An 18095-nucleotide genomic window follows, 5' to 3' on the forward strand; every position below is an offset into this window, starting at 1 on the left:
AAAATTGGATTAACAGATGACACATTCAAAAGAGAGAAACCACGAAGTTTTCAAACCAAACCAATTAAAAACGGGCTGTTCTTTCCAGCTCATGCAAATTTTTCAATATAAGTAAATTATTTTGACTTAAAAAATCACGTCGAAATAACAGAAATGAGGGAAGCGTAGGTAAAATAGTCCCTATTTGCTGGTAGAAAACATCGTTGTTGAAAAACATGTGCTGGCACATTACAGATCAAGAATTTGCGCTAAAAACGTGGATTTCAAGTAGTGTCTTAGCTTCTTATCACAAAAATTATCGAAATTTGTAGAAATCTACGCCACTTCTAACTTTCAAAAATTAATTATTTAAAGCTACCAATGAGTCACACTTTTTTCGTAGAGCTCGTTCTTTGTCTGCTAGCGTTATTGATTAATTTTTGTCAACTCTAGAAATGCCGATCTCATTAACACACATATTTCTGAACAAGTAGTTTTTTCAGAAGGCATTCCCCATTAGTTTTTCTAGATATCATCTTTTACCCAGTATTATTGAATTTTCTGAGGAAAATTCCTCTAAAAACATCCCTTAAATAGCTTGAACCATATTTTCGTTTCCTTTCATGCCAAAGGACTATGCAGATAAATGAGAGATATTTGAGATAAATTCACTTAAGAAAAACTTTAGATCAAAGTTAAATACGCAATAAATTATCTTACCAAAATACAACATTTTTATCATTCAAATGTGTTAGTTGCTACCTTGACGTATTCTTTGGTTTTGTAGGTGACATTTTGTAAAAATCAGTCTTTGTTGTCTTTGCTTGGTATCGAATTGTTCCCTGAAAGAGAAGATTGCTTCCAAATATAAAGAATACTATTGACTTAAAGTACGTACCAAATAGACTACGCACCGCCTTATGCTGTAGTTCTTAGTTGGGGCTAAGATTGCACTACGGTGGTGCTAGGATGTTCTAAGTTGGCGTCAACTGACTAAAGTCTACGATTCTGCATGTTAATAGTACTGCTGCCATCGCTAATGAAAGCATTTTCCCAGAATTGGTTTGAGCAAAACACTTAATTAAATAATTTATCATTATTTTCTTCCATAAAATATTTTCAATATCGTGCCTAAATATCAATCCCTTGAACGTAGTTTCTTGTTTTAGTATTTGTTACTTCCTATTATTCGAAAGTAGTTTTTAGGACACTGTAAAGCTGTGCATAATATCGCCAAGACTCAATGACGACTCGATGGAACTCGAGAGACAAAGCTGTGCTTATCCAGCAGTGATCACAACTCGTGATTCCTGCACTTAGAATTACAGAGCGCGAGTCTTCTCACTGTAAGTGAAGCTTTCATCATGCCAGGGACTTGAACCACAGATTCATGGAACCATAGTCTACAACCCTAACCACTGAGCCGTCCTCAAACATATATTCCTTCCAATGAAACGAAATTCATACTACGATTTCTTACGTATCTTAGACAGATGTGAGATGGCTTATGATTTGATACGATTGAAAGTCATTCTGCAAAGGAACCATCTTTTCTGGTATGAATATAATTGAAAATAAAAATAAGCAGACAGAAAATCATAGGTACAAACTAAAACATACGGAATAAGCGCTGTGTATATAATATATTGTATATGTCATCTTTAGATAAATGAAGTTTTTAAAAAAGTAGCAGGAAATATTAGAAAGAATTAATAGATCACATCAGCAGCCAGTGCCAAATCCATGCTTAATAATGGAATTCGAAAAAGAAAGTTTTTATTCTGAAAAATGATCGCATGAAATTCGTAAAATTTTGATACATAAAAAGAGAGAATGATGATGATGGCTGCGACAATTATGATGTTAGAATTACAAACATACTTTCGTTTTCAATGCATCGCTTGCTTTCTGCAGACTTTCAAACACTTGATCTTCAAAGGTCACTCTTAGTTTTCTTCTTTCAAAATCAGCACTTGAACATCGCGAAGGTGTTTTCAAAATTCCAGCAGAACCTCTTCGTGGGTCATCAAACAAAGATACCATTTGGCATTGAGGTGTGACAACCCTCTCTGTTTCTTTTATATCCTTTCTATTGTCAAAATCTTCTTTGCAAATACCTCCAGTTGCGCCATTTTTCAACACTGTTGTTTCGTTTTTTGGCACCAGATTTTGTTTCCCAGAACAGCTGGATGTCTCTAAGAATCCTTGAATCTCACCTTCATTCGAAGGACTGAACCAAAAACATAAAAAGATACTTAGCATTTGACTTGTATGCCAACAAATAAGCAGAAACTATGAATTAAGAAGATGGTTCTTTATCGCATATTGAAGAAAGAGTTTGCAAAACTGGTGAAGTTACAAACCTGAATTGACTTCAAATCAACTGGCCAAAACTTTGTTCAGCAACTTTTTAAAGACACACAAAGTTATTTTCTACGGAGATTAATCTAACAAAAAGTGTTTGCGAAGAGCCGAGAAATCTTATACAATGTACATGCCAAGAAGAAAGGTAACACAGAGATAGAGAGAGAGCTGAGCAAATGATCAACGTAGAATTCGAAAGGAGAAATAAATAACTGACAAAACTATCATGGACTATTTGGGTGGTAACATATTTCAAGCACTCTGAACACTTTCAATTTAGCCATCAAAAGGCTGCTAATCTGTTCACATAGAGGGCACCATGTGACCGATTTACTACTTTAACTACTTGATAGAGACTAGGGAGTAGGGCTCATTGAAGATAAATCTACTTTTTAGGTTTTTTGTAAATTATACCGTAAACTTTCTTATGCGTAGCAAACAATAGGGAAGCAATTTCATTTCAAACTTCTTCCTTTTAGAATTGCCATGAGAGGAAACCCCCGTAATAAAAAGCAACTGGACATTCTGATGTCAGTAATATGAAATCAAGTTGAAAAGTAATGCTTGACTGGCGATCGAAGGAACTTTTTTAAAATTGGGCTAGGAACGTGAGCAGCCTCAGCAGCTCTGATTATCCAAAAAAAGCCAATGCAAATCTTACCGATCTACTGCATCACAGTGATTTTTCTCAGAAATGCATTTGTTTGTTGTTTCAGATGTTTTTCTGTCTCGCTCTGTTTTGCACTCAATCGGCTTCTCCGTTCTATTTCTACTTTGGGCAACACAAATGCGCCTTTTAAGTTCACTCATTGCGGTTCCAAATCTTTTCTCGTTTCTCATGCTCGATATATTAGATGGCAAACTTGATCTCCTTGTCGAATATCGATTTACAGCTTTTACTGGAGCCTGACTGGAACTTGTTGAAGCACGAGCCTTTGAGTAGACATTTGAAGAAGTCACCATCTTGCCATCTCCTAGGTAAGTAGTGGGAAATAAAAGTAAATTGATTAAAAGTTGTTCTCAGAAATTAAGCAAAAAGCTTGCATTGGCCAACAAATCAAATTGAAGAAAAAAGAATATAAAGAGAGGAATAGCTGCTGTTCAAGATTCAACGTTAAATTTCAATGTCCACATGTTGTAAAGATATAATCTTGCTGTACAAATCATATCCTTCGATCTATTATCCTTCAGATTAATGGGTGAACCATTGAATACCAAACATTCACACACAATTCTAACGACTTACCCATCCTACGATGCTCCACAAGCATCCTTTCTCGATAATCTAACTTCAGAGACTGTCTTCTACCGGATACAGATGGAGACTGAGAACGGGAATATTTTGTAATGCAAGCATTGTCGATACTTCTCGATTCTTTAGTCTTCCCGGCAGAGGCTTTTGAGCTGCACCCATGAAATGAACTAGAGACGTTTTTTGACGAAATGGCGTCAATTTTTTTAGCTAATGACGTCATTCGAAACCCAGCAGCAAAAATCATCTGTTTTGGGTCAGCCGAATGAATGCTAGGCGGTCTGTCAACTTTTTGTCTTTTCGAGGATTTGTCTTCCTCGGGAAATCGTGTGATTTTGCAAAACGGCTCTACACTGTTTGGCATACCTCCGCAAAATATTTGATGTTTTGTTTCTTGGCGTGATATATCTGTTACCTTTGCTTGCCCATCTTTTTTGCTAGTTTCAACAGCCTCTGATTGCAAAAAAGTTTTCACTTCTTTGTATTGGGCGCTTTGGGTATGAGCTTCATTTTGTGGCTTGTACGTTTTCCAGTATCTGTTCACTGGGGTGGGCTGAAAATCAGTAAACTTGAATTTTATATAACAGGGTCCACGCAACTAATTTTAAAGTGGGGTGTGAAGGCTGAAAAAGTAGAGGACCAAGGCTTCTTACCTCTTTTACTGTCGCTTTAAAGTGGGGGGGGGGTGGCCATCCCGGCTCCCTCGGTGGTGCGGCCCTGTAAGGTTGACGCTGAGGCACCCATCTTCAGCACTTAGTAGATTACTCAATATGAAATCTAAATTGTCATAACTGAATAAAGTATAATAACTAGAACACAATTGCACAGTTTGGGCTGGTGCTTCATAAAACATCATGAAAAAGATGAAGAAATATTCGAAACAATCAATTAAACTCGCTAAGCAGTTATATTCCATACATCTAAACATGGATCTCACCTGTCTGATAATTGGGGACTTGTCTCTGTTAAAAGAAAATAATGAAAAGTCAACAAATAATCAAGAGTGCTTCTAAACTGATTTAAACTTTTGATAGATTAAGGAAGCACAAATATAATCAGCTCATTTATTCGTTATTTCTTATATTATTCAATCAAGAGGTTAAAAAGATTGTTTCAAAATCAGTTGCTATCATATTCTAGCCTGCGTCACAGACCATTATCACCAAGTAGGAGAGTGGTCTATGCAAAGGAGGTCAATTTCGTGTTTAGCGATTTTCCCAAGAACTTGAGAAAATTAGCATATTGCATAAATTTATTCGCATAATTATAAATTTATTCGCAACCATTTATGGAGAAATATGAAGTAAAAACTAAATTTTATGGAATGCAAACTAAACACTACACCAGACACTACACAGTTGGAAATGAGGGAATAAGATTGAAGGCAGAAATATCTTAAAGGCGACTGATAAACGTCTTCACAATATTGTATGCCTATTTGACGATTTAATTTGTATGACTTTTCGAAACAATAGACTTATAATAGATTATTCTTAAAATGTTTACAGAACTGAGAATAAAAAGATAAAACAATTCCTAAACAATGTTTTTTAGCTCTCTATAACCAACAAATAGTCAAATTGAAGAAGTTGAAATGTTCCAAAATTGGGTTCAACATCAAACTTGTGGCAAAAATGGTACTATTGAATTTTACTGTATTGTATTGTATTGTATTGTATTGTATTGTATTGTATTGTATTGTATTGTATTGTATTATATTATGTTGCATTGTATTGTATTGTATTGTATTGTATAGTATTGTATTTTATTGTATTGTATTATATTGTGTCGTATTGTATTGTACTCTTTTTTATACTGCATTGTATTGTAATATTTTGTTTGTAGTACACTATTTCTTCGATACTATAAAATACACTATAATATAATATGTTGCTTCGTATTGAAAAGTTATGTTGCATTAAATGGTGAAAGAACAAATGTTTCCCTACCTTCCTTCTAATTTCAAAGCATCTGTAAATTCGACAATTTTCAAACTGAAAATGAATTCAGAGCGACCGAGTCAATTCATAGAAAGTTCTCTTGTGCTGAAAACCAATAATCGTTCTTCTCAAATACGTGAGAATTGCAAGGTTATTGGTTTGAAAAATGCAACAATACTTCACTGTATGTAATAGCAGCATTCATTCAACTGCAGCCATGCAGTACGTGGGCAATATTAAATTTCATTTTAGAAGGCAATTAGCAAATCATATAAGCAGCTATTGGTGGTCCTGAGTTTGAAAATAGCTTTGTACATAGGAAACTAAAGCATTTTGTCTGACACTGATCATCAGAGTATAATACGTCATAACTCAGATCTTTTGTGAAGGTCAATCTAAAGCTGTTGGGAAATCATTCGAGCTTTGAAGTTTATCACAACACCATTGCTATGAATATTTCTTCTTTCAGTGAAATTTAACGCCAAATTTGTTAAAAAGCAAAATCTTCTAACAATTTACAAAACTTACCCAGAAACCTGACTTTTTGCCTTTTCTGACGATGTTGAAGGGCTATCTGGTTAAGAAATTGATTAACTTCAATTCCAAAGCACAGAAAGCGTATCACAAATTTTAGAACAAAATTGTAAAGAATAAAACTCTTGCTAAAATGTTTTCAGTTCCAAAACCCTAACTGGTAGATAACAATACATACACTTCTTCACAGAACAATCGTTGTTTTTCACAAAACTAAAGTTCACCAAAACAGAAGATAGCAAATAGACTTGATTTCGGGTGTAATTCTTCTAAGGACTGTCCTCTCTTAATCTTTTAAACACAAAAATCCAACTAAATATGCAGATCCCCTGAACGTGTTCGAAAAAGCTTTTGGAAATATTTGACACTTACTGCCCCTATATTCAATCGGTTCCTCTTCTACAACCGGGGGAGCGTCAGTACCTCGTTTTGAAAGAGAACTATGATTGGAATCACATTTCTTTCCACTATCCTCATCCGTTATCGAGGTCAGCCTCGTATTGGGAGTTTCAGTTTCAACAATTCTGCCATCTTCTTTGCGGTCAGAAATTTGGTGGCCTAAAGAGGAAGTTGGCCTATGTTTAGCACGGGTTTTGACTTTGGTTTTGTATATCTTCATTGCATCATCTAATAGTAAATTGTAAACAGCACACACAGCATCATGACTTGACGTCTGTACGTGCATTTCAGCATTCGATATGCTTTTGCTACAAAGTACTGCAACACGGTCTATCACCTGCAGAAAGAAGAAGATATTTGCATGAAATACCAATGAATGACAGATAATATCTATACCAAAGTTTGGGCAAAGCATGTACTTGTTTCAATCATAGTCAATAGAAAAGCTTTTCTATTGATTAGGTTACAATGCAAAATAGTCGTAGTCCTAAGAATTCTTCAAAGCATGCTTGACAGCTTGTCTACCAATCTCTACTATGGGGAAAGCTCATGTGACCCCATAAGCATTTTCAATTGGTTCACTGCTTGAGCAAACTGCCAATTTGTTTGGGGTTTATTTTCTATCCTTTCGGCAGTTTTTTTGGATTCACGAATTTGAATACAACATATGGAAAGACACTTAATGAAGTGTCAAACAACAAATATTAAATCATAATTTTAAACATTATTATAACCAAAATTCCATGTTTTTGCTGTACTACCCGCCTTTCAATTTTAAACTCAAGTCTTTTTTAAGCTTTCATTAGTATTTCGGATTTATACCTATGTAAATACAACGATAGGGAGAACTTCTTCAGAAAACAGGGGTATATGGGCAAATTTTTTTTGATTTTTTGTGAATTCGTAAGAACTAACAGAAAGTATTGCCAAGAAGAAAGTCATTGTAGACTGTTTAATCAAGACCAATTCATTAAAGAATGTTCCGAAAGTGCATTATCATAAACCGTGAGAACAATGCGAATCTATCTCACAAAAATAGATCAAGATGTCAGAAAATTCTTAAAAGAGCCACGAGAGACTTTTAGAATTCTGCTAGACCTTTCCAGCCTTAAATTTTCCATTAACTAGACTTTATCTCAAGTAACTAAACTCGTATCTAGGGAGAAAATGTTGTGTCTACACGGAAATGCCCTTGGAAACAGGGAAACAATTAAAAAAGACGGGAGGCCACGAGAAGCGAGCACTGCCTGGGGTCTCCCAGCGTGACAGGTTTGCAAAGAAAGTTCAAAATATACCATTGAAAATATGAAGGTTCCTGGCAAATTGGTATCTACTTTCAAAATAAGATAAATCACGAATGTAACCATACCCTTGCTCGAACTGATTTTGGTATCAAGACTGGTGGCATTTTCACAAGTGGATTCTTCCCGTCCTCCGTAACCCAAGAGTAGTGAACCATCTCTTGAAATGATATTCTTTTGGCTGGGTCTGGTTGTATGAGTTTCGTTAATAGGTGTCTGCAACCTGGTCATCGTGAAAAAAACATAGGTGATAGGTCAGTTTCTATGTTGCTAAAGGTACTAAATAATTGCTATGGTGCTAATCCTCATCAGGTACCATCTTCTATCAGAAGGTTGGCTACCATGACCCTCCAACTATCCCAAAATCTGAGTTTTGGTTTTTTGTCATGGTCATAGATAAAACTAAGGGGCTAATAGGAGAGATGGGCCCCCAGAACCACCTCTATGGTGCTAAAGGCTAGTTTTATTGAAAGCAAAATATATTTTTGTTCCAGAGAATTGCATCAATATAAACCGTTTACTGCATCAACATAAATTTCCATTTTAGGCCGAAAATTTAAAGCTATAGTAATGTTATTGGAAAGGTCTGGCAAAATTTTCAATTAACATTGTTTCATTGAAGTTTAGAGGAAAGGAGGAGAGGCATTTTTGCATTTGTAACAGAAAATAGTGATTATAAACATAAGCATCCGAATGTTTAGCGCTTCTTCCAATTGCATTTCAAACTTATTTTTAGAGGGTAACGAATTCAGAATAAGGATTTGTTTAGCAACTGGATATGGTTGGAAGATGTCAATCGTCTCATCAAAAATCTCACTTCTATTCAATCTGCCTGTGGTTACCACAAAAGTTCAAACTCGATATATTGCGGTTACTGGGTTAGAGAATAAGGGCAAAGGCTGAGTAACTTTCCTGAGAAAATCAACAGTGTTGACAGCGGGAGAGAAAATTGAGACATGTACCAGTCCTGAAGACTTCAAAAGGTCTTTATCTATACAATACTTTAATATTCCATTATAAGTTAATCTAAGGACTGGCGTAAATGGGTTAGGCTGCAAGCCATCTAATGTCAGCTGAAGGGCAGTTATCTTTTAAACTTGGAAAAAGTTTTAAGAACATTTGGATTCTAGTCGCCCTGGAGTCGAGACTGAGATGAATTAGAAAGATCATCAAAAGAGGTAAACACACCCAGTGATGTATAGGAAGGGGGAGTGGGGCTAGATGGAGGGTGGGGGTTGCTCGAGAAAGCTGAGGCTCTTTTGTTAGTGCTAAAAATAACAAATTTATATTGGACAACTCTTCAGTTTTAGTTCTTACTTTTCAGTTTTAGACACCCAAAGCTAAAGATGAAAGCCAAATAAAGAATGATATGAAGAAATTTTATATCGACTTAAACTGGTGGCAAATATTTTCGTTTGACAGAGTAACGTGGATGACTGATAAAAATGGAGCAACACACTCCAAAGAGAACTTGGGGGCAATAGAAGGAGCAGCAAGGAAGAAAAGACAAAGACGCGCGCTCCAAAGAACTGATCGAAGTAGCCTGCAAACTATACTGCGAGTGACATTCAAATTTGCAATAAAAGTTTGAATACACTAAAAGACAGCATGTTGTAGGACAGAATACCCAAACTTAGGTTCAGGGTTATTTTTACTATCCAATGGTACAAGAAGTGCTGCTATCAAGTACTGAGCTTTAAAAGAATATGAAATTGTTGTATTTTCTTAATCTAAATCATAAGACATAAAAATGTTCAACAATTACCGTTATTGTCCTCTGGTTTATCAATTTTATGCCATTCATTATCAATATGATAAACTGTTGTATTTAAAGCTATCATGGAGTGCTTTGAAGAGACTTCCCTGTGTGCCAGAGCCTCAGAGAGTGAAAGTTTCCGTTCTTCATCCTTTGACTCTTGAGGCTCTGGCACCCAGGGTATGAAGAGAGATGAATCTGTTTACTGTTCAATGTTCCTGGTCACTTGAACAATTTTGACTTTCATTCGGCTTTACCTTCACAGAAAATACTTTCAGCAAATCAAACCTTAGTTTATAACTTTTCTATTTATATTCAAATTTCGAAATACAGGAATCCACAGAACGAGAGTTTGGCGTAGAAATACCTGGGGATATCCTGCCAAGATATCTCTCGTGTGCAATTGTCAGTCCCTTTTTTGCGTGATTATAAAGCTCGTCTTTTCCAACAAATCCAGAAAACATCGTGCTAGGCACACAAAAAACAGACTTTTAAACAAAATACGAATGATCAACAACATGTATGCTATTTAAGCAACGGAATGAGGGGAAAATATTAAGGAAAGCGAGAAAGTTTTCGGCAAAAATATGAATATTCTTGTTTGAACAAATTACTTTTTTTGCAATGATAGCAAATGAATTTGCGAGAAATGTAAAATGTTTTTAATTGGCAAATTAAATGCAATATGAAAGTACTAAAAGGATGTCAACACGTAAATATTTATAAAAATCATTATACACTCGAAATTTTGTGAAAGTTTGCTCTATCGTAATAACCGTGTTTACTATTAAGGTTATGCTTCTACTCTAAATACGATGTTGACGGTTAAAGTTAGACTGGAAAATATGACTGCTTTTCATATTAAAATCGTGCAAGTAAACTATAAATATCACATGGAAGACGTTTGCAGTGAATGCAACATTTAATACAAGATATCAAAAGCTAGAAACGCCAATCGTGAACTTAAAGCATATGCGGATGAATCACAGGGGCTGTGAGGGCTGCAGTTTTCCCTAATCAAACGAGATGCATCGCATTTCAGGCTTCATTCGGGCAGTTTATATATAAATGCAGCAATATTACTCGGGCAATATCAATACTAAATCTTCCCCTAAGCGTTTAACCCAGGGGTGGACTCCCATTAAGGCCTGGCAGGGGAGTCCATTTTGAGGGTCTTACAGGTCTTACCAAAAGACTACTAAATGACCCAGTTTCGATAATAACCCAACGGCTTACCTTAGCTTGAACAAGGTTTTATCTTTCCCGAATCAACCACAGTCAATGGCGAAGAAATTTTTTCAAAGAAGGACCAGGCGCGTACAAAGAACTGATGCTACCAATGACATAATTTCTGTCTTTATGCTACCATTTTCAGGGTAATTTTTTTAACATTTTAGCTTTTGCCCTCATTGACCTTGACTGAACCCCCCTGTTAGGCCTTAATGGGAGTAACCCCCGGGGGCGTTTAGAACCATTGTGCCCATGACTAAAAGTTCAACTGGCATAATATAAAATTGGTTGACGACATTCGTTGGTTTCGATGTACATTTTGAGACGATTTAACGACCTATCCTTTCCTTTAGTCTAATCACTAGAAACTGGATAACTAACAGCGCCCTGAAATCAAACATAGTTAGCAATGAAGCAATAAGCAATAAAGTGATTCAGCAATAAAGAAAAAAGTTAATTTGTCCAATCAATATCCGAGTAAATGCAAAAGATAAAATCAATCAGAAGTTCGAATGCAAAAACAACACCAACATTTTTCTTATTTTGCTTTATTTTTGTTGTCGTTTTCAAGCAAATAAGGCTGCGTTTACACGATACCGGATTACTCACGTATCGGATTACTTTTTATATCGGATAGGGGTCCCGTTTACACGACCCCGCATTAATCCGATACGTCTCGTACCACTTTTGCAGAGTGAAATCACTCCGCTGTGAAAGTGGTATGAAAAGTGATCTGATACGTCCCGTACCACATTTCATCTCGTGTAAACGGGTGAATCCGAAACGCTTTCACTCCAGAACCTCGTTCTGAATCTCAAGGAAATTATCATCAACGGATTCTACATCTTCACCCTTCGGTAAAGTTCGCCAAAACTATTTCATCTTGTCATCATTCGACATTACATCTTTTCAATCCCTTCCCTCGATAAGGCATTCACTGGCCTATGCCTTTACCGATTCAGGCTGCAATTCGACTTCTGCCTTCCCCTTCTGCTTACATTATTTTCTTCTATGCCACTGGCCAGCACTCATATTCTATACTAAAGTGACAATTTTTCCCAAGACCTTCCTCTCCTCAGTAGACTAACGAAATTAACCAGAATTTTACATTGCTAAAAATCGAAACAAAAGTAGTGTGCTGCACAGTGAATAGGGGAACGTTGTCGTGTAAACAGAATGAAAACGGTATGAATATCAATCCGGTATCGTGTATATACAGTCTAAACGGTATGCTTTTCATATCGGATAGCTGAGACCAATCCGATATGAAAAGCAATCCGGTATCGTGTAAACGCAGCTTAAAAGATAGCTCGAAATTAAAGACTCGTTGCTGACAATGGGCCTTTATGAGCGTGGCGACGATCCAAACAATGGCAGTAATTATCTACGGATTAACCAAAATTGATTATAGACAGTCTAAAAATGCATCATGGGATGCTTACGTAGCGCAATGGCTCACTGTTAGCAATGAGTCTTTAAATAAACCCTAAGGAACTAACCTAAACGGCAAGTGACCAATCACCATTGCGTATAGAACGACACCCCTGGAAAGGTTATAATCATGAAATAGTCACGTGTTTATCAGTCAGAGAAAAGAATCGACAGAGAGTTGTAGATAAGGATGATGACAAAAGCTCTTTTATAACTAGAATAATAATTTCTAATACAAAAAAATGACGTCATATTAAAATCTGTTTCTTGAATTTTTGATTTTGAAAACATAACTTGAAAGAAAGCAACAAAATAATAAATAAAAATGGCAAAGGCGTAGAATACATGGGAGCTGGGGGCGTCAGTCCCCTGATAAGTTTAACGCATTTGAGGCTCTTTTGAGGCTTCTATCTCAACAAGGCAACAATATTCGGGTGAAACTTGTTTTAAACTCCCCTTCCCCTAAATGTATAACATCAGCTGCGCCCATAATTGATAGGTATAGTGTATAACATCAGCTGCGCCCATACATCTCAGCAAATTTCTTACACATTTAACTGACTTTCTCAATTCCAGGTATAGTTTTTTAAGCTATATAGAACAATCCAAAAAGCTTTTTAGAGATATCTTTATGACGGCAACACTTAAAAACCATATTATTGATCCTATTATTTCCAAATATCAATAAATCTTTTGAAAATGGCAGAAAAGGCAGAAAAAATACTTTTGATAGTCCTCAACGTAGACGAAAATGTACGTCCCGTTTTAGGTCGAAAGTAAATTGAACGAACAACGGTGGATTGATTGGTTCCTTTTTTAACCAATCAGCGATCACAAAGCCCTAAAAGCCTCACAACGTGTTGATATCTTCACATGTTTATCTTAGGACCTTACTTCAAGTTGCGTATTTTGCTTGTTTCTAAGACAATTCAATCAATCATTCAAATATTTCATGTTTATATTCTGGCAATATTATCTTCAAGTATATTTGTATGTAGATATTTTTCAATTTTTTCAATTCAAGCTCTACTTAAGTACTTCTCTCTTATAATGTATCTTTAATATGTCATATCGTATCTATGATTCAGTACATCTCAGTTGTCAATATATATAGCTATCACATACAGAGGACCTAAACGAGTATACCTCAACTCTATCCAAAGAGCTATATGCGTCAGATTTTGGTGACAGGGATGGGATTCGACTTAAAATGAACAATAGCCTTTAAACAAAAAAACAGTACATCAATATTGCTTTTAAAAAGAAAGCTGATGCTTAAATATTACAATAATGTTTAATACAAGAGAGAGATATTAGAATTTTCATTTTGGAACTTACATGCTCCATACATCAACTGAAGGCCCATAAAAGCACCCCTTCTCGAAAAGCTCAGGCGCTGCATAATCGGGAGATCCACAATGTGTTCGAAGCAGCTCACCCTTATTGAATAAATTGCTCAGGCCGAAATCTGTAGGAAGAGTATAGTTGTATAATCAAAGGAAAATTACAGTGACTTTAGTACCAGTTCTGCGACAGTAGACAAAGAGGACTTCGTAATGATGTAAAATACAAGCTATTCATGCCTACAATGAGCTTCAAAGCCAAAGAAGACAAGAGGAAGAAAGAAATTCAGATGAAGAATGAGTACTAACAGCTAATATTTTTAGATGAATAGGTATTTTTGACAAAGTCCCTTTCCGTCTAGATATTTCAGACTAAGACAAAAAAAGGTTAAGGCAAAAAACCAACTCCAACAAGTGTTTTGCAGATCGAGCCCTTCAAACTTTAATATTAAAAATCAATGGAGTTGTGTGTGTTGTACGTCGAGTAAAGAACAAGACTCGATAAAATGAAATGACGACTTTGTACAGAAATTAATATTTAGTATGACGTTTCGAGCATAAGTCTTTATCAAATAAAAAGAATAGAAGGAGAAACGTCTAAGAGAGAATAGAAGAGTAGAACTTAAAGAGTAACTATATGGAACGTACTAGGAAAACTTTTATCCCATTGCGATTGATTTACAGAAAGTTTGCAACCTGGTGCATTCTTGTACATGAACTTCATATGTCACATTTACGTCAGATAAAAGTACCATTTCTGCTTGATCGTAGTTTTGGCTATATTTTAAATTTTGCTAGCATATTGAAAATAACTGTTGCAAACTTACCAAATATTTTGTCAAAGAGGTACTTAGTTCGATGATATCTTTTCTGAGAACAAAACGCTACTTTACTTAAACTGAAAAATTAGAATTAATATGAGCAATAAAATTCATACCAACAATTTTTATAACTGTCTTGGTTTCATCAAGAAGGATGTTGTCCATTTTCAAATCTCTTGAAAATAAAATAAAGTAATATATAATGCAAATCTTTAACTATGTAACTAACTAAGACAAGAGCTGTCGAACATGCTATTCAATGTAACCAAAGGGGTAATTTTGATTGTAAACAAGAAGACATGACAAAATGACACACGAGGCAACAACACGAAACGTAAATAGCCTTAAATAACACTTTGAGCCCTTTGTGTACAATAAACGACGGTGTTGAGGACACGGAACACTATTTTCTGCTTTGCTATAATTATAACATAGTTAAGTGTGATTTCCCCAACAGTGTAAATGCGAAATAATAGCCCCATGGTCTGATGAATCTTTCAAATGAAGATCTGCTAATTATAATCCTCTATGACCATGAAGAATTAACAATCGATAAAAATTAGACAATTACCACTCGAGTAAAATAAGACAATTCTCGCTGCAACTCTAAACGTTTTGAACAATTTGGTGACACAAACAACATATTTCCTCCATCCTCTTTCTAAGAAACAGTTTCTTTGTATACTTTTTCGTTCATTTTCTAATTGTAGTTAATTCAGTCTTATACATTGATTGTAAATTGCCACAGGATTGCCACAGGACATCCACGCCCCCTGTGATATCGTTTGGTAAACTTGTTCATGTTTTATAAAGTTTTAATGAGAATATTAAAAATAACTTGGCCAAATATATGAAAGAAGACTTGGAATTATTTTCAAAATGTTTTTTAATAGATTCTCAAAACTAAAAATCACTTTTACTAACTTGATCGAAGGGGAACGATGAGGTGCCTCCATGTCTTGCTTCAAGTAAGAGCGTACCAAAGTTTTAGAGAGAGTGTTTATTTTATGATTTGCCTCTGTGCCAATTTTATTGTTTGACCAAGGAAGCAAACTTTGGCTTATCAATATTGCTAGATTACTGTAAAATATTGCGAAATTCAAAATGAGATAAACATCTATACACTTATTTTGCCCTACCTGTGGACTACTCCGGATTCATGAAGATGTTTGACTGCTGACAACAGTTGGCGAAAAAACAACCTCGCTTTCATTTCACTTAGCCTCTTAGTCTTCTGCTGTTGAACATATGTGCGCAAGTCTCCTCCTTTGACCAACTCTGTGACTAAGCAATATATTGTATCATATTTTAGTGTCTCATAAAGTTTGATGACATTATCGTGCCGAACCTTCTTCATGATAATGGCTTCGCGAAGGATGTTTCTTTTAACATAATCCTCTTTCACTGTCTTGAGGTTGATTATCTTTATAGCAACCTTTCAAAGAAAAAGCCCGGAAATGTGGTTTCAAAGTTTGATTACATAAAGAAAGACAAGGTAAATTAAATATATATGTAAAATATGTAAATCTGTTTGTCTCATAATTTTTGTCCAAGTTTGTAGACTACCGAAATAAGACTTCGACATAACTATTTCAATACAGGGCCTTTTGTAACAGAGTGACTGCTAAGGGGGTATAGCCCCTCCCATCCCTGCTACAAGCAAAATACTAATAACTCCTTTAAACAAGAGCAATGCTTTTGGTTTTAATGGGGATAAATTCCAAAACTGCTAGATTGAGAGTTGAGGAAATAGTGAAATAGGCCTACTCTCTGGAAAAAGTGCACAATTTTTTAGCATGATGAGGGGTGAAAGAGCTTGCTTAGGGGCGAGGCACCAGGGTGAAAATCACTTTGGATTGAACGTTTACATGTGATAAAATGTGGAACGGAGTACTGCAAATTGATTCTCACTTCATCTCCAAAGCGGAGTGACTTTCACTCTGGTTTTGCAATTCGACGTGCTTCGGATTGCCTCAGCGCCGCATAACTGATGTCCCCTATCCATAGTAAAAATCAATCCGGTCCCAATCCGGTCCCGATCCGGTGTCGTATCTCAGGCCTAAAAAATGTTGCCCGATGACAGAATCACAAATGGGTAATATTTTCTTTCTTGACCTATTCGGCCCTTGTTCTAACGTTCTATACACTAGAGAGCGTCAGGCGAAATCTGAAGTCATGTTGCAAAATGTTTGCTTTTCCAAGGAAGACATCTTCAAACTTTGTACCGCAAAAAAAACGTGTCTTCACAAAAAAACTTTGTACCTCAAAAATACCAACTTTCTTCCCGAATGACCAACTGGATTCTGCACTTTACTTATAATCTTTTGCAAATTGCCCCAATTGTTACTTCTTGTGAAATCAATAAGATACTTAATATCGCTACGAACAAAGTTTCTAGCCTCTGAAAAAGGCAGTACCCATTTCAACTCACAGAATTCCATTGATTGCGCTAAGTAAATTGTCAGTTCCTGGACACTGGGTGTTATCTATCAATTTTTTTAACCTGTCTATCATACATTACTTTAAGTTTACAATTCATCAGTCTTAATCTTAATCTTAATTTTTTCACCCAATTTTGCAAAATGTAACTTCCATTTTTGCAAATATCACAATCGTTTCTTGTAAATATTTACTTTCAATTTGTGAATACGGATCTTTGGTCCATAAAAGTAATTTTATTTACTTAATATAATAATCTGTATTAACATAGAATATCATTGTTATGAACTTGCATACTTAACTTCCCTTATGACTTTTCTCTTAATGTATTCCTTCCTTCTCATAATTATTTGTCGCATAATTATCATATATATTCACCTTCCTATCCAGTTGTTAGTGACAATCAGCTAGATTTCAACTATAAACACAGTTCTCAACCTGTATGTCTGTTTATCTTTGTTGCCAGTTTGTGCTTATTTGATTTGACTTCTAACGGTTTTAATTTCACTGTCTAAATCATGACCAGTTTACAACAGCGACAAAACCCTACCTTTGCTCCTGTCAATTTGTGTTCAGCTAACTCTACCCTTGCAAAATTCCCCTTTCCAAGCGTTCTGCCAAGGAATTTATAATTTCCTATTTGCCTTAACGCTACCTCCTTTCCATCTGACATCTTTAATCGAATATTCTTTTCCATGACTGAAAGTAAACGCTGTACGGGGATGATAACATAAGATATGATTAATGACGTCATAATGATTTAAAGTAATAAACTAATTACGAATGATTGGTTAAAGCAATGAGTTCTCCAACCTGTGCGTAATCCAACTCAATTTCAAATGTTAATTATCAATTCAATTAAATTGGCGACTCGCTAAGAATGAAAAATATGAATCAACAAGATTTAAAAATTCAAAAATTGGATATTACAGAGATGATCGAAAAATTCAAAATGGAGCTCATTGTCAGTGAAACCTCGGTAGCATTGCTGGAGTTTTGGGGTAAGAATTTATAAGACTACGAATAGCAAAAAGTTGGGGGGGGGGGGGCAGAACCGGAGGTAATCATACCCAAAAAGTCTTGACAAGTACCAGTTCTAGTTTCATTTGATTATCAATCCACCCTAAATACAATTCTAAGCACTTACAATACAAATGAATGCTAATGCAATATTAAAACTACATCAAGCGTTACAGGACTACAAGTTAAAACATTAAATGATTGCATATAGGGTAGACTGGTTAAGTAGGAGCTCTCTAAATAGGTTATCTAATCGAGGGAGATCTCCCCTCCCTACCCATACAAA

The 18095-nt window shown here is 35.5% G+C and overlaps 1 protein-coding gene across 1 annotated transcript; it reads right to left on the reverse strand.

The window, feature by feature from the left end:
* Positions 1-596: 596 nt before the first annotated feature.
* LOC135695327 (uncharacterized) lies at positions 597-17817 on the reverse strand. Its single transcript, XM_065214391.2, has 15 exons — positions 17340-17817; positions 15490-15785; positions 14467-14525; positions 13525-13654; positions 12255-12299; positions 9893-9993; positions 7838-7992; positions 6442-6805; positions 6064-6109; positions 5545-5589; positions 4533-4557; positions 3590-4148; positions 3005-3317; positions 1861-2209; positions 597-821 (listed from the first exon to the last, which is right to left on the reverse strand). Exons 1-15 carry the CDS (start codon positions 17541-17543, stop codon positions 738-740), a joined length of 2775 nt encoding a protein of 924 aa, XP_065070463.1. The 5' UTR covers positions 17544-17817; the 3' UTR covers positions 597-737.
* Positions 17818-18095: the final 278 nt, after the last annotated feature.

Source organism: Rhopilema esculentum, chromosome 2 (genome assembly GCF_057945365.1).
Source record: "Rhopilema esculentum isolate cy_ngs chromosome 2, ASM5794536v1, whole genome shotgun sequence".
In the NCBI taxonomy this organism is placed as follows: domain Eukaryota; kingdom Metazoa; phylum Cnidaria; class Scyphozoa; order Rhizostomeae; family Rhizostomatidae; genus Rhopilema; species Rhopilema esculentum.